This window comes from Caenorhabditis briggsae, assembly GCF_000004555.2.
Source record: "Caenorhabditis briggsae complete genome, chrIV, whole genome shotgun sequence".
Taxonomy (NCBI): Eukaryota; Metazoa; Nematoda; class Chromadorea; order Rhabditida; family Rhabditidae; genus Caenorhabditis; species Caenorhabditis briggsae.
Genome location: NC_013487.2, coordinates 8452396 through 8476632, shown reverse-complemented (window position 1 = coordinate 8476632; position 24237 = coordinate 8452396). Strand labels below are relative to the sequence as shown.

At 39.7% G+C, this 24237-nt stretch overlaps 9 protein-coding genes across 9 annotated transcripts; 5 read left to right on the top strand and 4 right to left on the bottom strand.

The window, feature by feature from the left end:
- Positions 1-4215: 4215 nt before the first annotated feature.
- CBG06065 lies at positions 4216-9029 on the top strand (the record flags this gene model as incomplete). The annotated part of the gene is made up of 6 exons (XM_045235608.1): positions 4216-4218; positions 4772-4855; positions 5322-5546; positions 8229-8332; positions 8385-8817; positions 8862-9029. 6 exons carry the CDS (start codon positions 4216-4218, stop codon positions 9027-9029), a joined length of 1017 nt encoding a protein of 338 aa, XP_045093079.1.
- Positions 9030-9468: 439 nt separating this feature from the next.
- Positions 9469-11506, bottom strand: Cbr-dnj-1 (the record flags this gene model as incomplete). Its single annotated transcript, XM_002633281.1, has 7 exons — positions 9469-9581; positions 9630-9793; positions 9911-10142; positions 10238-10396; positions 10449-10838; positions 11322-11394; positions 11441-11506. 7 exons carry the CDS (start codon positions 11504-11506, stop codon positions 9469-9471), a joined length of 1197 nt encoding a protein of 398 aa, XP_002633327.1.
- Positions 11507-12232: 726 nt separating this feature from the next.
- On the top strand, positions 12233-13311 carry CBG06063 (the record flags this gene model as incomplete). Its single annotated transcript, XM_045235607.1, has 5 exons — positions 12233-12418; positions 12457-12527; positions 12574-12750; positions 12797-13121; positions 13153-13311. 5 exons carry the CDS (start codon positions 12233-12235, stop codon positions 13309-13311), a joined length of 918 nt encoding a protein of 305 aa, XP_045093080.1.
- A 471-nt stretch (positions 13312-13782) lies between these two features.
- CBG06062 lies at positions 13783-15150 on the top strand (the record flags this gene model as incomplete). The annotated part of the gene is made up of 5 exons (XM_045235606.1): positions 13783-14078; positions 14127-14311; positions 14360-14532; positions 14578-14811; positions 14857-15150. The coding sequence occupies 5 exons, from the start codon at positions 13783-13785 to the stop codon at positions 15148-15150; spliced, it is 1182 nt and encodes a 393-aa protein (XP_045093081.1).
- Positions 15151-15368: 218 nt separating this feature from the next.
- On the bottom strand, positions 15369-15752 carry CBG06061 (the record flags this gene model as incomplete). The annotated part of the gene is made up of 1 exon (XM_002633278.1): positions 15369-15752. One exon carries the CDS (start codon positions 15750-15752, stop codon positions 15369-15371), a length of 384 nt encoding a protein of 127 aa, XP_002633324.1.
- Positions 15753-16010: 258 nt separating this feature from the next.
- CBG06060 lies at positions 16011-16379 on the top strand (the record flags this gene model as incomplete). The annotated part of the gene is made up of 1 exon (XM_002633277.1): positions 16011-16379. The coding sequence occupies one exon, from the start codon at positions 16011-16013 to the stop codon at positions 16377-16379; it is 369 nt and encodes a 122-aa protein (XP_002633323.1).
- A 2295-nt stretch (positions 16380-18674) lies between these two features.
- On the bottom strand, positions 18675-18986 carry CBG06059 (the record flags this gene model as incomplete). Its single annotated transcript, XM_002633276.1, has 1 exon — positions 18675-18986. One exon carries the CDS (start codon positions 18984-18986, stop codon positions 18675-18677), a length of 312 nt encoding a protein of 103 aa, XP_002633322.1.
- Positions 18987-19223: 237 nt separating this feature from the next.
- On the top strand, positions 19224-19634 carry CBG06058 (the record flags this gene model as incomplete). Its single annotated transcript, XM_002633275.1, has 1 exon — positions 19224-19634. The coding sequence occupies one exon, from the start codon at positions 19224-19226 to the stop codon at positions 19632-19634; it is 411 nt and encodes a 136-aa protein (XP_002633321.1).
- An 863-nt stretch (positions 19635-20497) lies between these two features.
- Positions 20498-24228, bottom strand: CBG06057 (the record flags this gene model as incomplete). Its single annotated transcript, XM_045235605.1, has 10 exons — positions 20498-20552; positions 21044-21557; positions 21610-21883; positions 21915-21948; positions 21998-22181; positions 22229-22585; positions 22636-22842; positions 22889-23745; positions 23799-24037; positions 24085-24228. The coding sequence occupies 10 exons, from the start codon at positions 24226-24228 to the stop codon at positions 20498-20500; spliced, it is 2865 nt and encodes a 954-aa protein (XP_045093082.1).
- Positions 24229-24237: the final 9 nt, after the last annotated feature.

The following is a 24237-nucleotide window of genomic DNA, read 5'->3' as shown; positions in this document are numbered from 1 at the left end:
ACTAATGAAATGTTTACCATAATATAAAGAACAACTTGTTGTTTGAAATTTTTTTTTTGATTTTATAGGAACTGCAAGAAATTGGGAAAAAGTAGACGGTACGGATGCTTTTCTATTTTAGATTTTACGGTTTATATCAGAGATGTTCGGATTCCGGATTTCGAAAAAGAAAACGTATTACTCTTTTGATGTGAGGAAAACTAGCTTCTATCAACAGTCTATAATCTATTGTGTGCACAAACTATTTTTTTTTGATTGATTTCCAATCAAAACTTTCAAGTCAGCTTTCCAAAAAGTTGCGATGGTCCATTGGCAGTCCGTCGATGGCCCGTCGGTTCTCCTGCCAACTAGCATTCGTTCGTCAGTTTGCGCCTCTTCAACTGTCATTTAACAGTTTTCCGGCAGCTCTTTTGTCTGGAAATATCACAAATAATTTATCAGTTCAATATTCTTGATATCCTTCACAGGAACCGAGATAACTTGTCTCAAAATTTACAGTTAAAGGGGGGGGGCTCTCATTACATGTTTTACGGTATGTGGAGAATTTCATTACACGAGACTTTGCCTTCTAAACATTTACTAGCCATCTGACCGCATTCTCAGATCGTTTGGACCCCATCAAACGACATGTTCTACCTCTCTCCCATCAGAAAAGTTGTATACATTTTCCGGTGGAAGTGCATATAATAGTCCACAAAACCTTCTTCCTGTTGCTATACACCTGTCCGTATATTCTAATATCACAGGTTTTTAGGAAGGTGACGTGGCACCGTAAATGAGATTATGAGTCAGTAGAAAATGACACATATTGTATTCAATAGAAAAACCAATGTTTGTATTCATATGTAGTGGTGAGTTTAGACCAAGATGACGCGACGGTTTTTTTTGGTTTGAAACATTTTTGGTGACATACACAATATTTTACCAGTCGGTTTACGCCCCTCCGGGGCTAAACCTCCTGGCCTCCGGTCGCCCTCCACCAAAACGTTGATTTTGAAAAAAGTGTTTCAAATACAAATTTTCGTGTCTTTTGAATTTCTGGAATCCCGAATTTTCGAATTATCAGGTTTGAATTTGCTAATTTCCGAATTTCCAAAATTCTAATTGCCCGAAATTTGTGAATTCAGAAATTCCTATTTTCAGGTTTCAGAAAATTCGGGAGTTGAAAAATTGAAAAGTCCAAACTCAAAAATTTTGATCCAAAATCTCACCAATTCGAAAACTCTGAAATTCTAAAAGTTAAATGTAGATAATAAGAATTTTGAAACTCCCAATATTAATTTGAGTAACCTCCGAATCTAGATTTTCTGAATTTCCGATATTTTATCATATTTTGAGATCTTTGGACATTTTTGTTGTGGTTTCAGAGCTTCCAGCTTTGTATCCAGCTAACTTGGCTCTTCATTTAAAAAAACCACTGAAAAGCTTCGAAATAGAACTAAATTTTCCTTCCTACTTGATATCGAATCGGGAAATTTTGAAAACTCCTTCCCGCAATACCACTCGAACCGATGAGAGAAAATATCACATATTCTCTTTCCCTTCTGAACTTATTTAAAAAATTAAAAAAAAAGAAGTTGCCGCCTTCCGGACTCGAACCCGCGTAGCGAGGACAAAAGCGTAGTGCCTTAGCCACTACACCACGGGTCAACACACACAGGTAAAGCGGCAAGTCCCACCAGCGGGCGAGCGGAGTCTAAGCGGCGAACAAGTCGCGGTCGAAGAGTGCGGCACTCCGACGGGCCGCCGTTCAGCCTTTTGCGGTGAAAAATCGGGCAGCAGCTCCGCTCCTCCCCAGGTTCTGATATTTTCTGTAAACCGAAAACAGGCTTTCCTCATGACAAGTTTATTATTAAAAAAAAATAGAAAATTACAAAACAAAAAGAAAAAAATCACATAAAAGAATGAAACAGCGAGAAATTGAAAATGAGAAGTTTCGCCTCCTGGCTCGTTTTGCTTTCGATCTTTTTGTTATCATCCCTTTGTTTTCTCAATCGAGTTGTCCGGTCGGAGAGCTGCTTGAAGTTGTTGCCTTACTCTGAAAAATTGTACGAATTATGAAATTTCCGTTTTCCCGGTGAAATTTCGTTAAGTCAGGTGCAAAAAAATCAGTCTGATTATGCTAACGGGATTCTACAGTTGCTTTTGAACACACGAGTTCTGTGTTAATTGATGTATCTTTAGAGAGCTCTATACTATAGTATTGCCAGAATTTCTACACTTGCATTTCGTGTTTGCAGAGTCAGTAAAAAAATCCACGACGTTTCGCACAGAGTCTCAAACACGAAGGTGACAGCTCCCTGTTTCGAAAATATTATGAAACTTTCAGCGTTTTCTGGTTTTTAAAACATAAATGACCAACCTTTTGAAGTCCCTTTGTCGGCTCAGCTTCTTTGCCTTGTCCCGTGCACAGCGAAGACGGCGGTCGCTCGCAGCACTCTTTGGATCCAGTACTTCTAGTCTAAAAATGAGTTCAATAAGTAACTGAAAACCGTGATTGTCTCTTACCTGTCATTTTACTGGCAGAAAATCCTCCTTTGCTTGCTTGAAGTCAACGAGCGATGACATCTCCGTGTGAAATCCGTCGGAAGGCCTAAAAATTTTTTTGAAACTCAGCCGATGAAATACGAGGAAAGCAGCTATAAACGATGAAAACGTGGTCTGCGAGTTAGAAAATACAAAAAACTCGAAGTGAAACTGTTGAAAACCAAAGTAAATCGAAGGGAATAGGCGGAAATTTCTGAAAAAAAAGCGAGTGTATTGAAGATTGGAAATTGTCTTTTGAATTCTTTCAGAATCTTTCGTGAAAAAGCATTGTGTAGTTTTACGCTAAACATTGCGCGCATGCGGGATATCGGAGCGTCGTTGCTCATTTTTTCAACGAATTTTGCAGATTCATTCGGCAAACAACTCCGAATAATGCAGAAAAATGACAAAATATAATGATCTAAAAATTGGAATAGAACATACAAATCGATTTTTAACATAAAAACACATTTTCGACTGATTTCTGTATGGGTGATGTCGCAGCAAGAAAATTAAAAAATTCTCGAAGACAAAATTGTGACCAAGTCGGATTGAAACCCTGTATTCCGCCTTATTGTTGTTTCTGTGTCAATTTCAACAAATGGCGGTTGAAAATCTTCCTCGAGAGATCATTTTCCTTTGAGAGCGTTATTTTTCCCCCCTTGACTTCTAACTTTGAGACAATTTATCTCGATACCCGTAGTAGATATAAAAAATGTCAACTGATAAAATGTTGATCATAATATCACAAAAATTTTATCAGTTGAAACATTTTTCATATCACTTACTGTAACCGAGGTAAATCAGGTCAAAGTTTACAAGGTGGGCCCTTTTATTACAGGTTACCGTAGGCCAGTCAAAGAAGTTTTTTGGCCCCAGTCAAGGCCCCAGTCAAAGAAGTTTTTTCGCTCTTTTCTGATGCTTCATCCGAACGTTCGGAGCATTCTTTTGAATTTTAACTAGTTTTTAAATACTTTGTGCATCTGAAATCTAACATTATTTTCTCACCCTATGCCGACATTCCCCCGCCAGTAGCCCGCCTGCGCTCACTCAGCCGCCGTTCAGCCGCCAATCGTCCGTTCAGGGTTGTAGAGAGGTTTCTGATGAAAATTTGAAAAACGTATCGTTAGAATTCGATTTCTTAGCGATTCCGACAAAAATCACAAAAAGTCAAAAATTTCCCCATTTTTGGGTGGCCCGCCGACGGGCCATCGTTGGCCCTTCAGCGGTCTTCAGCCGCGAGTCGCCCATTTCTGCCACACCTGCGGCCGCTCAGACTCCCTTCGTCCGCTATTGGGACTTGCCGCTTTACCTGTGCAAGAAAGGTGAAAAACATGGCGTACACGTGTGTGTTGGTTTTCCTCACCAACTCCCTCTCTCCCTCCTCTCTCGCACCCTCTGCCCATCACGCTTTACTGTGGTGAAACAAAGGAACGTCTCCAGAAGATTTCAAAATCGAAATTTCGAAAATAGAAAGGGTCAGGCCATAACTAATAAAAATTTCCGATTCGTCTGTCCAGGTTTCAGCCCAATCGGTTAACTTTGAATGGGTGAACCGTCACGCGACATACATCCTTACATACGGAATTTGGTGAATGTTGTTAGTAATGATATTGAGTTCGTAACAATAAACCGTGCTACTGTAAGCAGAAGGGACTCTGAAGAAGATTCCTTCAACTACAGTAATCCATGGTAACCTATTCCCACTGCCAATTAAAGCAATCCTCAGAGCTGAAGCCGTTCGAATTGAAAAGTGAAAGGAGAGATGGTAGAAATGGAAATTATTCCATCCATTTCTCTGTTTGAAATGTCCTTTATTCTTCCCTTTTTTCTCATTAATCACACCCTCAAAATGGCGCCATCGTTCCGTGGTGAAATGGACGAAATAAAAACATCTGTCGTTTTGCCTCCGGGTGGTTTGTCCTTGATTCCGATTGAATAATAATTGGGGATAAGAAAGAGGGAGAAAGCTTGGAATCGTCCTGAAAATTTGGAATAGAAACAAGCAGGGATGGGGGTTCAAGACGATTCTAAATTGTGGATGCGACGATGTTTCACACAAGTAAATTCATAGAAGATAATGTTCCTCACATCAGACTAACTCAAAAAAATAGGTTTTTGAACGACTGCTAAATGACAGTCGAAGAAGCGTTGATTGATCAAGGATGGGTGATTGGCGGATTGTATTTCTGCAGAACGGAGAATTCCGTTTGAAATTTGGAAAAAAACATTTTTAAACATTGAGGAAACATTCAACCTATTGCAGCTTCGTCGCCAATTGAATGTGAAATGTGATTCTGTCAAAAAGGACATTTGCTCTGCGTACACTGCTGTTCTCAATAATAATAATAAGGCAATTGTTATTAGTTTCAGGTAATTCCAGACAACAGATTTGTCTGATTTATTTATTTTTGGCTTCAGAGGAATTCAAGGATTTCAGCAATCGATTGAGGAAGCGGATAAATCAGTTTTCCCATCTCAATCCCAATGAATTGAGAAAGTATCAGAATGCCTATCCAAACTCCAAAAAAAACTTCGTAAAATCTCCTGCCCTTCCAATTCTTTAATCAATTTCGCACTACTCTTCTAGGAATTTAAAAGTCGACTATGTTCCACAAAAAGGTTGGAAATTGCTGGAATTTTGCTATTAGTCCAATACGGTATCTGACAAGGTGAGTAAAAAGAGAATTAGAAAACGAGTTATATAGGGGTTAAGAAAATGTGAACAGCTAATCTAAACTAGTTCGTGTGTTTTCAAGTATCCACGAATCTACAAAAAACACGACCCAAAAAAGAAATTCAAACCGAAACAATCAGAAGTTCAAAAGTTTTATCCGCGTGTTGACACGACATGGCCCGACCTTGATCCCATGACGTGTTCCACTGACCTCCCCCCCCCCCCCCTTTTCAGAAGTCTCGTGGATCCAGAGATCCAGAGACAATCAGTCCCAACATCGAACACCAGAACAACAACCGCCTCCAGCATTCACCTGTCTTCTGATGCCTGCCTGCCTTCTACGGCATTCTTGGTAATCCGAATCATATCTACGTCTCCATTCTAAAAACATGATTTAGATCGGAAGACTTTGGACAAATAGTTCATAGCAGAGGGATATCCATTGGAGTCCGACTTCCGGACAGGTAAACCTACGCGTCTCTAATTCTCATCTCATAATAGAATTCAGCTCGAATGGAAGAAAATGGATGAGGAACTCCGATGGTTTCCCCAGGCCTCAACCTTGCCGTCATGGATGGATGGAACTTGATGGAACTCGATAGAGCTGGAGAAGACTGCCATTCGTAGCTGGATATGAACATCGAATTTGGTAGGTACGCTATTTTTGTACTATTTTTTCGGGCCTCAATAGCTGTGATCACGTAGAGAACGTACCTTAACTAACTGCTCCGCCCCTTCATTCCCATAGCGATAGGAAGATTCCAAGAATCTGTAACATCGTAAGAAAGTGTCATGAAAACTCTACTAGGATTTTATAGAATCTTCCTGATACCTCCGGAATCTGAGTCTTAGCATCTTCCTCCCTTCAAAGTAGATCCTAGATTTCATAAGATTTTGTTAGAATTCATTTGACATTCTTCCGGTTTCCCTTACACTCTAGAGCCCCGACGGATATGGCTGTCTGATAGATCGAAATTCAGAAAGTTTCGAATTTGAATCTTTGCATTTTTTTCTTTCTCACTTTCTCAAACTTCGAAACCCTCAAACTCAAAACGTTTCAAATTCTGAAAATCGGAATTTTCGAATTACAGGTTTCTGGACACTTACAGATCCTAGACTGACAGATCAGATTTGGAAACTCGGAAGACTCGAAAACTTAAGAATTCAGAAATTCAGAAAAAAACCGAGTTTTTATTTGAAGCAATGTTCCTTCGAAATCATTCAGTTTTTGAACATCCAAATTCTTTGTATTCGGAATACCTCATTTTCCGATGTTAAATGATTTAATTACCGAAAATTTCGAGTTCCATAATTATAAATTTGTGTAACTCTCAAATTGTAAGGTTTCAAACTTCCGGAAAAGAATATTCTCTGAACAATGACTGTACTGTCAGCGGAGAGGGCACACCAACTGGGAGGAAAACAAAAAGTGGGAAGAACCATCTGAGAGGAAAAATGGGCGGAGTCGGGGGCGGAGCCTAATTTGCAACCCTGGCACTGTTTTGCCGCATGGTTTTTTCATGACCAGGTACCAAATGATAAAAATAAACCGTGACAGGGTTGCAAATTAGGCTCCGCCCCCGACTCCGCCCATTTTTCCTCCGGTTCTTCCCACTTTTTGTTTTCCTCCCAGTTGGTGTGCTCTCTCAGCGGAGGCCAGGAAGTTCAGCCCCGGAAAAGGTAACTGACTGGAATTCAATGAAGTCACACAATTTTCGTTTCTTTCCTCGATATTTTCTGTGCTCATTTTGAGTTCCGTCTTCTTCCATAAAACTGTCATAAACGGCTCTTTCGTTATCATCTCGTGGCTGAAACGCATAAAAACTGAATTTCACTTTTGTGTCTTTGAATTAAGCATGCGGTCGATGGTTTTTGCCGTTTTTCTTGTATTTTTGAAGTATTCCAATGCTCGTGTCATTGTGGAACCAGTTTGTAAGTTTCACAACTCGATAAGAGAATTGCTACTCAATCAAGACCATAGATGCATGGACAGTCCCTTGTTCGTTGTTTGTCCGTTTTTGGCTGTCCGTTGTCCGTCGTGAAAAATTTCACTTTCCATGCAGCTATGATTAAAACTATCAATTCAATTTAGTTTATGACCTTGCTCTATTACAAATTTGAAATAAGATTTTAGCACTAGCAACTTATGATGATGGTGTTGCTCGTAACAGTTTCTTCCCATTGGCCGCTGCCGCCTATTCATCAAATCCACAAAAATGTCTCACAGCTAAATTCACAAACGCTCAGGTAAAATTGGCAGCATACAAAGTAAAGGGACACTGGCGAAATACCGCTAAATGACGGCTCCCGGCCATTTCGCAGCCAAACATTTCGCAGCCAGACATTTCGCAGCCAGACATTTCGCAGCCTCTGATAACGTCAAAAAATCAGAATTCCAAATTCTTCGGTTTTGAAAAAAGTATATTTTAATGTCAGAAATTGAATTTTCGAAGAATTCGGCTGAAAAAATAGCAAGCAAGTATTCAATCAATGGAAAACTGCTAAATCTTCACTGTTATGATATTTTTTAGAATTTCTTTTTTTACAATTTCTTTTTTTTTTCTTTTAGAATTCCAACTTTCTAAAATCTTATATTTAAAAAGAAATTCTGAATAACAATGAAGATTTAGCAGTTTTCCATTGATTGAATACTTGCTTGCTATTTTTTCAGCTGAAATTTGATTTTTTTTTCAGCCGAATTCTTCGAAAATTCAATTTCTGACATTAAAATATACTTTTTTTTCCAAACCGAAGAACTTGGAATTCTGATTTTCTGACGTTATCAGAGGCTGCGAAATGTCCGGCTGCGAAATGTCCGGCTGCGAAATGTCTGGCTGCGAAATGTCTGGCTGTGAAAAGTCTGGCTGCGAAATGTCCGGGAGCCCTAAATGACAGTCGAAGAAGCGTTGACTGATCAAAGATCAGTGGTTGGCAGACTATTTTTCTGAAGATTGGAAAATTCGGTTGGAAAAATATATTTTAAAAGTATTTGAGAAATATTAACCAAACTTTCTAACAATTCCAGCTTCGTCGTCAACTGAATGTGGTATGTGACGCTGTCAAAAAAGACATTTGCTCTGCGTACACTGCTGTTCTTAACGATAATAAGGCAATTGTTATCAGTTTTAGGTAATTCCAGACAATACATTTGCCTAATTTTTTACCCGTTTTTTGGTTTCAGAGGAACTCAAGGATTCCTTCAATTGATTGAGGAAGCCGATAAATCTGTCTTCCAATCTCAATCTCCATGGGTTGCCGGTGGGAAAGTATCCAAATATTTCGGAGATGCATTCAACACATTGTGGAATGCTGGAATGAAAGATGATGTTTCCTCTCTTCTTCACAAGAATCCAACTTTCGAAGTTTGGGTGACTGGGCACTCTTTGGGAGGAGCCATGGCTTCTCTTGCTGCTTCTTATATTGTTAAAAATGGAATTGCCACTGGAGACAAAGTAAAATTGGTCACTTATGGACAACCAAGAACTGGAACTACTCCGTTTGCAGTTGCTCATGATGCTCAAATGGCCTATTCGTACAGAGTGACACACAACAGAGATATTGTTCCTCATATTCCAAATGAGGGAATGGAAGACTACAAACATCACAAGTCTGAAGTAAAGAGAATATCAGAGACTTCAAATATGAAATTGAATTTCAGGTTTTCTATAAAGAGTCCATGAACCCTGGAGCATCATACAAAGTTTGCTCATCGGCTGACGAGAGTAACGATTGCTCGAATGGACTGTTGATCACTGCTTCCGTCTCCGACCATCTCACTTATTTCACCAAAGACGTTTCACAATGGGGAGAAGCTGGGTGCAACTAACTTTCTTACAAACATTCTTCTAACTAATAACATTTTCATTCTGCCAAGACACTTTTTCAAATCTTTGGCAATTTTATTTTCATACAGAATCACTAATCATGGCATTACGACAAGAAGAAACGAATAAAGAAATTCAGAGGGGGAACAATAGAAGTTTAATAGGAAATATTTTTTTGACTGGAGCATAAAAATCACAGAACTCGGTAGATGAGCCTTTTCTCAAAAAATTGGTAGATTTTAAAGAAAAGAGCGAGCAAAAAAGTAAAAAAATGTCCCGTTTGCGAGTGTTGTGTACGAAATCGAGAAAAAATTGACTTCGGTTACAAAAAAAGTGGCCATATGGAATTAAGGAAAACGTAAAGTAGGAGGAAGTGATTCACCGGCATTTGCTGACAATGTGAACATTATTTAAAGGGGGAAAAATCAACAAAAAGGGAACTTAATGGGAATAAATCTCGTTAAGTCTTATACAACTAGGAAGAGGTGTCCGTTCAGCATCTCTCATCATCGCCTCATCTCGCATCCAGCGTGCTCGATATAATTTTGTTTCTTCTGAAATTTTTTTGGAATTACCACCTGCATGGCAAAAGGAAAACTTACTAAGATTCTGTTCTTTGTAACAATTCATCCTCAAATTTTGAATATAATCATCTTCAACCTGTTGTTCGACTTGTCGGATTCGTCCTCGATACGAAGATTCAAAATCCGATCGTACAAAATATGGTACTCGCAATTCAGCCGTCATACGCTTTACTGTGTATTTCCTGAAAAAAATTCGGCTTTCGTTTCTCGTTGCTAAGCATTCGTCGAATTTGTTTTTCTTTCCAGATATACTCTAGTTTTAAAGACAGGTGCTTTCAAAAATGGAATTGGAAACTCACGAAGTTTGATGAAGTGAAAAGGCGGGCTCTCCAACCATGATTTGCGCCAACAATCCAATGACCATAATAGCGATAAGTGGCAGCAATTGGAGAAGTGGACCATACGGAGTTTGTTGTTGCTCGTAACGATGATATTGCTGCTGTTGAGCATGTCTTGCACGCCGCCGCACTTGTTCCGTTGGGAAACCACCTCCGAAGAACATGTTGAAGATTTCCTCAGGCGTGAAGTCGGCTGAAACAATAATGATTGATTTTTTCTCCAGAAAAAAAAGAGAATATTATTGGAATAAGAAACAATTAATCAGAATCCTTAAAAGAAAATCATACCTTCAAAACCGTGAGCGTAGTCATGCTCAAAGAAAACACCGCCACCTCCTCCTCGTCTTCTTGTGGTAGGCGTGTGGCCATTCGCAGCTTCAGCTCCAAACTGGTCGTATTGTCGCCGTTTGTCGGCATCCGAAAGAACAGCATACGCGTTGCCAAGAGCTAAAATTTTGAAAATGAAAATGAATGACACAGATTGATGGAAAAGTCTTACCTTTGAATGCTTCTGTCGCATGAGGAGCTCTACACTTATCAGGATGCAATTTCAAAGCCATTTTACGATATTCTTTGCGAATATCGTCGTCACTCGCTTGCTTGTCAACTTTCAAAATCTCGTAGTAATCCTTACAATGGCGAATTCGTTCCACTAACTCTTTCTGCTCACTAGTGTAATCTACGCCAAGTTTGGGTGTCCTTGACGCAGAACGCGGTTTAGGCTCGGGCTCAGTTTTCCCATTTTTCTTCACAGGACTTCTTGCTTTCCGATTTCTAAGATTCGGTTCGTCGTAATGGTCGTCATGCGCATAACTTCGTTCTTCTGAAGCCCGTGAAGAAGATGATTGGGAAGAGGATGTGGTCATTTCATCAATCTTCTTTGTTAGAACTGCAAAATTATTTTATTTTTAATTTGATCTATTAAGAAATTAGGAAATCATCCAATTTGGTAGTAGATAAACTTTTAAAAGTAAGTCCCATTTTTTCCTTTACAACTGTCCAATGCGAACAAGCTCTCGAGTTACATGTCCTTACGTTTCAGGCTCAGAAGTTCCTGTTTCTCTTAGTGTTTTTATAGACGTAGAGATGAAAACAAGTGAAGAAATTGAGTGAGAAAAAAGAAAAGAAACCGCTCCCGTTTCTCTCACTAAGTGGTTGTAATAAACGAGATCCTTCAGTGATGTATCTTTCATCTTATCGTGTTGGTCATTTCAGTTAGGGGAGAAGGGTTCAAAAGGATAAGAACGATAATTATGGGAAGAAGGGATGATTTAGGACATATTCGGCAAAAAGAACTGAGTCTTGTTCATATTGAAAACTGTCAATTTATTTTTCTTCAGATATCCAATAATTTAAACTGATAAATACTTACATTCGATGTTCTGCCCAGGATCCAACTTTTTTGCTTTTAGTAGCATACGCCGTGCTTTATCCGTATCTCCAGACTAAAAATTAAGAGTTACATATTAACCGAATTGAATAAAAACATACTTTAATAGCCTCTCGAGCTTTATCCATGCATAACAAAGACTCACTTCGATTTGCGTCTGCTGTCATTTTGGCCTGAAAGAATAGAAAATTAGGCTATCGATTCTGAAGAATCCACGTGTAATAAGAGAAGAATGCATCAAAAATGGTATTAGAGGATTAACCTAATATCTAGAATTCGTGGAACGATACAAGGAAGCATAAAAACGGATGCGGGAATGGAATGAACCTTTTGGAATCAGCAGCGGGTCCTCAAAATGTATGTTCGCAGTTTTGCAAGAAGAGATATTTCTCCAAGATCTGAGATAGTACGGAAAAGAGCTCGACGCAGAGAAACGAGTCGCAGAGTAGCCAACGTAGCCCAAGAAGCGGCGAGTGACTAACTTTCAATTATTGATCGGACTAGAGTGTTTGCGCTGGGGCGCCTTTGCGGGTTTCCATGAAAAATAACTATTTTTAAAAATATTCTGAAAATAACCAAGACTTTGTGTTTGAGAACCTTTTATTAAAGACATTGACCTCATTTGCTTGGTAATAAAATGAAGTTTTGTTGGCTGCTTTAATCTGTTTTAATATAATCGAGCCAAATATGTGTTCGCTTTTTGAGAAAAGTAAAGTATGGCGCAAAAAGGCAAAAAATTGAAAAAATAAAAGAAAATCTGAAAACAAACAACCGCACAAATCGTCGCTAGACTGTAATCGTTGCGATGCCGAAATAATTTTTTCGGCCTGTTCCTTTAAACTACCGTAACCTGAAGCTTTTTTTTGGCGAGATTAACTTTTCGGAATTTTCAGATGAAACGACTCTGGAACAAAATCGGGTCCGGTGTGAAAAACGCCAATCATTTAAAAATGTCGATTGAAGAAGTTGCGAAAATCGAAAAAGGAGAGACCAAGGTTGGTATTTGTTCATTACAAAAGCAAAATAATTTTTTCAGGTCGTTCCGCCAAAATACCCTACGGAGAAGATTCGCGAAGTCAGTGAAAATGTCAAAAAAGAGCTAGAAACAAAAAATGAGCATTTGGTTGAGAATATGAATAAGATGAATATCACTTCAACTGATCCAGTTGAGAGGTGGACATCGACAAAGTGAGTTTTCAGAATCCAGATGCCTAATATTAATTTATAAATATAGAGATCTTCCAACTCGCGAATCTGAATTTCTTCACCGTAATGATCCAATGTGGGAATATGGTTTTTACGAGCCGCCCGTCGAACGGATTCCAAAAGACAAGTTGATGTTCAGAGAAGCACTCGAATACTTACGATGTCGCCAAGAATTACTTTCAGAAACTAGTTCAGAGCCACAAAGGTATTATTGATTTTTGAAAAAGTTTTGGAAATCATCTGAAATTTAGGAAACAAGCAGCTCAATTAATGTCAGATCATGTTGTCACAGCTCGAGTGAATTCGGAAACCTTGGATGACATTTACGAATACTTCCGGCCATTTGAACGAAAGGACAAACAGAAGGTAACATCAAGTACTAAAGTATTGAAAAAATTGTTTGAATTACAGGTGGTTAATCGGCATGCTCTTGCAGAGCTTCAGGATCATTTACAAGGTCATTCAGATGAGAGAAAAATTCTGGATGAAGCACAGGACGTTGGAAAGAAGCTGCGCCAAATTAGCGACAATGCGAAGTTCCTCGACGAGTATCAAAGAGTTAGTTCTTACGAAAAAGTGATCCAGTTTATAAAATGAATGATTTTAGCTGGAAGACCAAGAGAAGGAAAAAGTTCGCGAAGCAATCGCCCAACTTCGACAAGAAGAACATGAACGCCTGAATAAGAGACTTGGACAGATAGGAGAAATGGAGAAGTCTGCACAGGAAGCAATGAAAAAAGCTGTTGAAGAAAAGAAGCATAAATAGATTATCATTTTCTTTTATTTTGTTTTTTTTACGTATTTAGATTTAGTTGTTTTTCTGTTTTTTTTTTAATACCTACAGGTATTGCTTGCTGATTTTTTTTGAGTTCGGTCAGTAAATTATTCTAATTAACAATTATTGTCGAAAATATGATATGGGATTGATCCTCTATTCATTTATTTTATGGGGTTATTCAGGGAGTCGCCAAAAAGGAAAAAAAACTCGGAGAGTGTTCCAATCTGGCTGAAACTTTGGAGAAAACTGGAGAAAACTATAGGAAACATTTTGCCAAAGTTTGGGGTCAAAATATCAACTTTGAAAATTTGGCTGGAATTTCAGTTTTCCCCAAAGTTTCAGCCAGATTGGAACACTCTCCGAGTTTTCGCGGAGTTTTTTCCTTTTTTGCCGACTCCCTGAATAACCCCATTAGAGGCTGCCTAGATTTGTGGCTAGATGAAAACACATTTTCGGCAGATGAAAGTTCCACGAGTTGTGATCGGCATGTCGGGAGGAGTTGATAGTGCAGTGTCAGCATTTTTGCTGAAGCAGAAAGGATTTGATGTAGTTGGATTACACATGGTAACTCATTCCAGACAAAGAGAATCAGAAAAGAAAAACATTTCGCAGATAAACTGGGATTCCCAAGAAGAAGGTTCATCTACTTGTCCACGATCGAAAGATGAAGCAGACGCTAGAAATGTGTGTAATAGATTAAATATCCCATTTCACACAGTTAACTTTGTGAAAGAATATTGGAATCATGTATTTCTGTGAGCTTGTGAAAAATTTAACATTTCAGACTACTGATTTCGTTTCAGAAAATTCTTGGAAAACTACAAAATCGGAAGAACCACAGTTCCAGATATTGATTGCAATTATTCAATCAAATTTGACGCTTTTCATAAAGTCGCCCAAGAAACGTTTGATGCTGATTTCATCGCAACTGGACACTACGCAACTACCAGTTTTGGAGACTTTCAGCAAAATAGAAAACATTCAGAAGGTGAAAATTAACATTAACTGCGAATCCGGATATTTGATTTTCTTTTAGCCATTCGCCTATTCTCTGGACGAGATCCTTTGAAAGATCAAACATTTTTTCTATGTACCGTAACTCAGGAACAACTGAAAAGAGCCATGTTTCCATTGGGATCTCTTCAGAAGTCAGAAGTAAAACGAATTGCAGAACAACAGGGTTTTCATAGAGTCGTCAAAAAACCAGAGGTCTTTATCTATCGAATTAACAAAAATACAATTTTGAATTTCTAGAGTATGGGAATCTGTTTTATTGGAAAAAAGAAACGGTTTTCTGATTTTTTGGATGAGTATATTGAGCCAAAACCTGGAAGAATCGTTTTGAAAGATGGAAAACAAATAGGAAAACATCATGGAATTCACCAATTTACAATTGGAAAACGAATACATGGAAAGTATTTGAATGAAAGAAGTCATTTTGGATTTTTTGTTTCCGAGATTAGGTCGGATACTGGAGATGTTGTAGCGGTAGGTCAGAATCGCTTTATAGAAAATGTGAAATGACGTATTCAGTGCAATGGATCTCATCATTCGGATCTCTATGCCACCCGATTTCTTATCAATCGACCAAATTGGATACCATCCTCTGACCCATTGGAAGAGATTTCACCTTCGAAAATCTTGTGTCGAATTCAACGAACCCACCCTCCAGTTCCTTGTAAAGTTGAAAAATCGGAGCACTACTTATCAGTCGAACCCAAAATTCCTTTGAGAGCAACATCTCCTGGGCAAATGTGTGTTTTTTATACAACCGAAAACGAGTGTTTAGGAGGTGGAGAAATTTTCAAAATCGAGAAAACACTGTAATAGTTATATTTTTACATTTGTTGTTGTTATTTGAATAAAACTTCTATTAGAGCTTTCCAGTGATCATTCATTTATCACAGAATTCCTCGGCAACAAAAAAAATCCAATCAAAACGAAATTTACAAAGCAAATTTTATTTATTTAAATTCAGTATGGATTTCGTATTTGTGGCCCTAAAGAGGGCCGTTGGGTTCGGTGGGGTGTTTGGAAGAAGGTTCTTATTCCTTGTCTCCTCCAGTTTTCTTTGGCAGAAGAACGGCTTGGATGTTTGGAAGAACTCCTCCTTGAGCGATCGTGACTCCGGCCAAAAGCTTGTTCAACTCCTCGTCGTTGCGGACAGCGAGTTGAAGATGTCTTGGTGCGATACGGGTCTTCTTGTTGTCACGGGCAGCGTTACCGGCCAACTCGAGAACTTCAGCAGCGAGGTACTCAAGGACAGCGGCCAAGTAGACTGGGGCTCCGGCTCCGACGCGTTGGGCGTAGTTTCCTTTGCGAAGAATACGGTGAAGACGACCGACTGGGAATTGAAGTCCAGCTCTTGACGAGCGTGACTTGGCCTTTCCTCCGGTCTTGGCTTTGCCTCCCTTTCCACGTCCAGACATTGTTGGTTGATGAGCGATTTAGGTCGTAAACGAACTGAAGAAAGATGGTCAGCGGGAGCTTTATATACTTGAGTGTGCGGTGGGTGGGCGGGGCGACCTTTACAGTTAACCACCCTGCGGGGACACATGCTTCGTCTATTGCGCGCACACTCGAATGACCACCAGGCCGATCATTAGCCCCGCCTACCCACCGCAGCCGCAAATAAATATTTCTCCTGGCAACACTTTCCCCAAGAATTGTCAATTCTACTTTCCAAAATGCCACCAAAGCCATCTGCCAAGGGAGCCAAGAAGGCCGCTAAGACCGTCACCAAGCCAAAGGACGGAAAGAAGAGAAGAGCCCACCGCAAGGAGTCCTACTCTGTCTACATCTACCGCGTCCTCAAGCAAGTTCACCCAGACACTGGAGTCTCCTCCAAAGCCATGTCTATCATGAACTCGTTTGTCAATGACGTCTTCGAGCGCATCGCTGCTGAGGCCTCTCGTCTTGCTCACTACAACAAGCGTTCTACCATCTCTTCTCGCGAAATCCAGACAGCCGTCCGTCTGATTCTTCCAGGAGAGCTTGCCAAACACGCCGTGTCTGAAGGAACCAAGGCCGTCACCAAGTACACTTCCAGCAAGTAAATACTTGGTTGATAGCAACCCCACCGAACCCAACGGCCCTCTTTAGGGCCACAAGTACTCAAGAATCCATCATTTTTCAAATAAAGCTTTGTTTTTACCATTGACTGTTTTTCTCGGTTTCTCACGCTAATTCTATCCTAGTCTTTCTTCATAAGATTTAGAACAGCTTCTTTCTTAAATTTGTAAAAACATCTCTGGACAAGGCAAAGGACACCAAACAGTTAGATAGTACTTTGACCCGTTGCAAGCTTGCAAAATTTGGGACAAATATATATTTTTCAGACTAGTAGTCTTGCACCACTAAAAAGATAAGCCTACAGTAACCATTTACATCTCAAAAATACATTAACCCTTCAAAAGGAAAACAGATGGACGTTCAATAAATGAATAATTCCGAATTTTCACTACTGTAATCCATAATTAAGAATTCTGAATTTCAGAATTCAGAAATGTAGAATTTCGGGAATTCTTAAATACTGAAATTGTAAAATTCCAAAGAACCGAAATTCGGAAATTCTAAGATTCCGAAATTCTGAGATTTTGAAATTCTGAAATTTTGATAATCTGGGGGTCTGCGATTCAGATGTGTCAGAGATTTTGATCAGAGATTTTGAGACTTCGAACTTTCGCATATTGTCGAATTAAACAAACTGACACCTGAAAAAGTTCGCGGGCGCTATCGTGTCGATTTACGAGGCATCGCTCCGAAAACGGATACTGTAGATAACAAATTTTTATTTGAATTTTGATTTCTTGGTATAAAAATGATGGCTAGCATCTCTAGAATTCATTTTCCAGCAAAAAGCTAAACTTAATTGCGAAAGTAGCTCGAACGAGACGAAATTCTGAAATATTACGTTTTTGCAGCGCTTTTTTGTAGATCAAAAAAGGCAAAAGTTTTCAAATTCTCAGGTGTCACTTTTTTAATTCGACAATAGTTCCAATTCTGAAATTCTAGGTGTTCTGATGTGAGAGATCTACGTCGATGATGCTGATGATCCAGATTCACATGTTTTCAAAACACTGAACAATCAAAAACTACAGTAATCCGACTTGAATCTACTATTTTCGTTTTGATTGTTTTTTTAATTACAAAAAATAAACAGAAATTCAGCGTGCTGACAACTTTCATGACCTCTTATCTTATCTTATCTCTAGATCTGATCTACGGGTGCTATATAAGCTGGAGAAATTAACGAAAAGTCGGAGCGAGGAGTCGATGAGGAGCCCGATTTGTAACGAGCTTCCAGAGCAGATGGAATGGCAAGGAATCCGACCAATTCTACGAAGACCTCTCCACTGCGAAGCTCGACGATAATCACCGGGATCGGCAGAAAATGGGCAAGAAGACGTTGGATGCTGGAAGGAATTGGATGCTGGCCACTGCCAGGAAGCTTCGGATGCGCTACTCATTGCTATTTCTTTTTGTTTTTTTCAAAGACTGATCGACGTCATTGAAGTAAAAAAAAGTACTAAAAGGCCTCAGGTCGCCATTGTTTGGTGTCCATGGCTAGGTGTTTATCACTGAACGTCCCCCTTTTACCAAATGACCGAAATCAAATTTTCGAAGAAATTGAAATAGCAATTGATAGCGTACGCTGAGCTTTCTGACAGCAAAAGATAAACTGGAACACATCGACTTCTGACTTCAAACGTCCATCTTACGAGTTCGAAACTTTCACTTCCTAATAACTTTTCACATCTCTTTTTTCTCATCAATTTCTTTCTCTTATCAATTTTTTTGGAATTAGGATTACTGTAGCAATGCAAAGCGTACGCATGACTTTCTGGTAGCAGAGGATCTACTGGAACATCGACTTCCGACTTCACGATAACTTTTCGCATTTCTCTCTCTCTCTCTCTTTCACATCGAAGCTATCAAAGGTACGCATGAAAGTATTAAGCCGGATTTTCGATGTGTGCCCTAGTTCGGAAGAAAAATCCGGAAAAGCTAACGGAAAAGCGAATAGCTTTTGAAAAATTTGACTGGACTTGATGGAATTGACTGGACAGGGCATCTGGGAATTAGTACCTCAAACGTCGGTAAGTTTCATTGATATGGTTGTAGATTTTGTGAATAGACGCAATACAGTAAATTTCTGTTCCCGCTCGAAGTTTTACTTTTGCTCAGATCACTTCGTTTTGGAAAAAAGTAGATTCCCTTGCGAGATGTTTTACAAGTAACAGAAATTATAGAATTTATTCAAAGCAATATATATTTATGGATTCATGTGATTTGTGGCCCTAAAGAGGGCCGTTGGGTTCGGTGATTGGTTTGCATGAATGCGAAGGAAATTATCCTCCGAATCCGTACAGGGTTCTTCCTTGGCGCTTCAAAGCGTAGACGACGTCCATGGCGGTGACAGTCTTTCTCTTGGCGTGCTCGCAATAGGTGACAGCATCACGGATGACGTTCTCGAGGAACACCTTCAGGACTCCACGGGTTTCTTCGTAGATGAGTCCAGAGATACGCTTGACTCCACCACGACGAGCGAGACGGCGAATAGCTGGCTTGGTGATTCCTTGGATGTTGTCACGAAGGACCTTGCGATGGCGCTTGGCACCTCCTTTTCCGAGGCCTTTTCCTCCCTTTCCACGTCCGGACATTGTTGAGCGATTGATGAAGACTCACAAGTGAGATGAGGTTTCCGTCGTCTGTGTGCCGGTTTTGTTCTGTCTGCGGTGGGTGGGCGGAGTTAGTTATCTTCACCCTGCGGGGACACATTTCACCTCGCGCTCTCGCTAGCCGAATGTATTGACTCCACCCACCCACCGCAGTGTGATACAAAAGGTTTCGTTTGTCTCAATTCTCTACAGTCCCAATCGGATTATCAACCTATCGCAATGGCTCGTACCAAGCAAACCGCCCGCAAATCTACCGGAGGAAAGGCCCCAAGAAAGCAATTGGCCACCAAAGCTGCCCGCAAGTCGGCCCCGGCTGCCGGAGGAGTCAAGAAGCCACATCGTTACCGTCCAGGAACCGTTGCCCTCCGTGAGATCAGACGTTACCAAAAGTCAACTGAGCTCCTCATCCGCAAGTTGCCATTCCAGCGACTTGTCCGTGAAATCGCCCAGGACTTCAAGACTGATCTCCGCTTCCAATCCTCCGCCGTCATGGCTCTTCAAGAATCTGCCGAGGCTTACCTTGTCGGACTCTTCGAGGACACCAACTTGTGCGCCATCCACGCTAAGCGAGTTACCATCATGCCAAAGGATATCCAACTGGCCAGACGTATCCGAGGAGAGCGCGCTTAAGTACCGTTTTGGTAACTGAGCAAGCTTGATCTCAAACCTTCACCGAACCCAACGGCCCTCTTTAGGGCCACGAATCACATGAATCCAAATTGATTTCGTTAAATAAATTAATTTTTGTTGTTTCTTATAAAAAATTTAGCATGAAAATCCACTTCTCAAAATGATGTCGTTTGAAAAATCCGGTATAACTTCGACCAAGAACATAAGTTTAGTCCATTATTTCATGATGCACGAAATCTGCAACCATCTCGGGCTCCATATTATGCTTGTCTGAGAAAAAAAAGGTTAAAGAGTATTTTTTGCAGTCTGAATACGGTAGCGATATCGAAGCGGAGAGCCTAAATAGCAAACAAACGGTGGAGAAGCAGACACATTTTCTCTGCGTCTCAACCTTTTTTTTCTCAGACAAGCACAATATTAAGCGGTTGTTCATCTAGGTAGAAAACGACCGAAAACGTATTTTGATATGTTCCTTTAAACTACCGTAACCTGAAGTCTTCGGAAAACAATATTTTAGGGTTTTCAGATGAAACGACTCTGGAAGAAAAGTTATGTTTTGTTATATTTTTGTGGTTGTAATGTTGAACTATCAATAAAAATTTTATTAGAACTTTCCAGAAACTTTCAACTTTTAAACCTATAACAGAAAAACCAGGAAAAGTCAATCATCAGTCATGGGATATTTTATATTCACAGATGGAAATAATAAATATTGAAACGAAACACAAAATCAGGCACTTATCACAGAATTGCAGAGTTTTCGATTCGAAAATTGCAGTTTGAAAAGAATGAGCATGAGACCATTGTTAGGAATATTTTGAGTGAGGGGAATTGAAAGAAGAAGATAAATTCGAGCAATTTGATTATACAGAAGTCTTCAACCCATGTAGATCCTCCGCACGGGCGTATTGTCCTTCTCTGAAAGTATATGCAGGTTTAGGAAGGATCTTTTGAATATATACTATTCTAGATCATTCCGGATACAAAATTATGAATGCTTGAGGTTTTTCACAAGTCACAAGCTACTTGAACTAAAGGTTTCATTCCATTTAGTTTAGGGGTTAATTGGTTGAAACTCATGAATGGTAAGTACTGAATACATGTACAATTACAACATTCAAACTTACATTAATCAATTTTCGTAGGTTCTAATCTGTAAAACTTACTCAAAAATCCTTAAGCTTCCACAGTCACTCTAATAAGGCCCCCCAACTTTGAGCTCATGTATATATTTCCTGGGAAATATATCAAAAAGTGGCCAACAAAATATTTTTGATCTTCTGATTAAAATTTTGTCAGTTAACTACTGTTTGAAATCTTTTACAAGAAATGAGATCCATGGGCTTAAAGTTGGCGGTTCGTGTGGCCTTCTATCAGAGTGTTTACGGTATTCAGAAAATTAAACCAACCTCGCTGGTGGATAGAAGTCATCATCTCTATATGTATCCGCATCGAATCGTTTCTCATTCAATGGTTCTGATTCGTTAATCGGATACTTCTTGCCTCCTCGACTTCCTGTCATTGAACTTCTGCTTGCCATATCCATTCCATTCTGTCTCCTATTCTCATTCGCTTCATTCAACTTCTTTTGTTTTACAATCCAGCAGCACAAGAAGATCAGGATAACAAAGACGATGACTCCGAGAATTCCGGCAATAATCGAAAGCCAGATCAAGAAATTCTCCATTTCTCTGGGTCTGCACCACGGTTGTTCTCCCTTGTTCCACTCGAATCTGTACTCGTTCAGGTTCGGACGATTTCTGTCCACTACAATTCCACATTTGTACTCATGAACTCCCTTAATCCAATGCGATTGGAAGCACTCGAAACGAGCAACATCTCCTTGCATGTAAGCGGAGGAAAGTGACGACGTCTTCATGAGATATTCTGGATATTCAATGTTGATCACTCCACAGCTGTTATCTGAAATTATATAGGATTCAGAACATTTTATGTTTTCTAAATATATTTTTACATTGTCTAGAGGCATCGAATCGATCAGAAGTGAAAGTGTTCCATTCATTTTTGACATTAAGTCCAAGAATCTTGGCGTTGAACATGGAATAATCGTAGAGACATGGAACAGAGTCACCACAATCTTGGATGACGGCTGCTGGATTATCAGGACATTGAGTGTGACCATAGTCCGCTGTCAATTGTGACTGCAGAGGTTGAAGGTTGACTGAAAATTTAAAAAATGAATTCCGAAAAATAAAATTAATAATTACTTGTATTGGATTGTTGCATATCTCTGCATGTCTGAAGTCTTTGATTCATAACTTGTCCAGTGACCGGATAGAAACGATAGGCCCCCCTGAAAACAACAATATAGGTCAGGTAATATGTTAGGAAGGAGTCCTTACGTTTCATATTTCGGTGATGTTTTGTAAATTGGTCCGCTCTTCATTTGAGCTTCAGGGAACACTTCGAACTTTTTATCCTCATCTCTGGAAGTTGTGAACATGTTCTCAGTTGGCATTCCGTAGTTGTTTCCTTGATTATTGATATTCTGATCGGATCCTTGCTCTCCTGATCCTTGAACTCGGTCTAAAAGAAAACATTATTTGCAGAAGGAAAATTTATACATGACGTACACATTTGGATAATTTGTTGTCTGTATTGTTCCGAGTTGACATCTTGCAAAGTCAACGTATTCATGTAACTGTTAGATGCTTGATCAGGGAATGGACGGAAGACTCCACTGACACGTGGAAGATTGTATCGTTGTCTCAATTCTTGTTCTCTCGTTTTGTCTCCATCTGGACGGACGCCATATTGAGGAGCCACAGAAACAGCAACATTCAGCATTCCCATAGACTCTTGGTATTCAGACAAACGATCAATATCGATGGCATAGGATTCACGGACACGGATTCCAATTTGTGCTTCTTCAAGAACCACATAGATTTCTGGCTGACCACGTTCAACATTGTTCACATAGACCATGACTCCTGGAATTCATAATATTTAGAACGTCTTCAGAATACGTCGAGATGCTTACCTTTGAACCTCTGGATTCTCATAGTGTCGAAATATCTGAGAATGTTTCCAACAATGATAGATGTTCTGTATCTGAATCGCCTCGTATCTTTTCTAGCAAGAACATGAACACGATCAGTTCCAGTTGCTTCCAAAACAACACCAGTCACAACTGTTGCATTTGTAGGTTGAACTAGATCTTGTTGAGCCATGTATCGACCGAGAAGACCTGAAAATTTGGATTCAATTTCATTTCTTCGACTTAATTCACTTACTGAAATCTACTCTTCTGTTTGGATATCTCTCCATTCGAATCTGTATTTTCACTTCTGGAGTTGCAACTGTTTTGGGAATATAGATACCGTTGTAAACTCCTGGTTCATTGAAAATGAATTTATCGTTGTCGATAGTATTGAATGTTCCAGCTCCCATAACTTCTCCCCATGCAGGTGGCTGATACTCTTGACATCCAGATGACGGACGTCTCCAATAGAACATTTGACATCGGAAGTCGGCAAATTTACAACAAAGGAAGTAAGGCATGTAGTCATTGTGGAAGGCTGAAAGCCCTGGAACTTCATATTGACCCATATACGGCGCCGTTCCAAATTCGTAAGCTCTCATTGGGAAACCAGGATTATAAGGTACGTCTGGAGTAACTTTGATGACAGGTTGATACGATGTCTGCATCAAATGTCCTGAATCATCATAACAGCACACTTGTCCATAATGAGTTGGGAAACGAGCAGTGTTTTCAGAAGTATATGATCTTCCATCACCGGCAAAAGTGGTCATGACATTTTGAGAGCTCATATAACAATTTCTGGACCCGATAGAAGTGGTACAAGTGATATCACGGAATGCCTGAGAACATCTTGGATGTGGCATGAATCTTCCAATATCAGCAATTGCTTGTCTTTCAATACACGGACAGGATGAATTGGTTTCAATGTCTCTGATGAAATTCCATTGAGCACCATCCTCATCGTACCAATCGTGGCACATTTCCAAAGACTTCTTCTTGACATATTCAGTACGAGCAGCTTCGTCGTTTGCAGAATACGTTGTGGTGGAGAATTGTGGGTTGTTGGAGGTCCAGAGGAAATGAAGAGAAATCGGAGATGAGACAAGTCTGAAAGTTAATAAAGGATTTATTGAGATGAAGTGTGTTTTGAAGCAACTAACCCAGAAAGTAGCAATTGAGGATTTTGTTCTTGATTTGGTTTCAATGGAGCTAACTTCAAGTATCCGAATCGGTACTGATACAATTCATTTTGTCGTTCCCAATCAGTCATGTACCATTGTTCGACTTGGAACAAATTGATTCTTTCTTCCTGTGGTTTCCAGCGATATTCATAAGTATTACGGTTGGAATATGTGGCCAATCTACAGATCACACGATGCTCGGGACGGAATTTTTTGATCTGAAAACAATCGTTATTTTTTCGAAGTTCTGAAAACCTAAACTTACGGTGTCATCCTTGTGCTCTCTGTATGCAATCACGTACAACCCAAGTTGCACACTGTACAATGAATCATCATTCATCCTGACTTGATCCATATGGAGACTCACATCTGGATTCGTGAAATTTCTCGGATACCAAACCAGAGGCATTGTTTGATA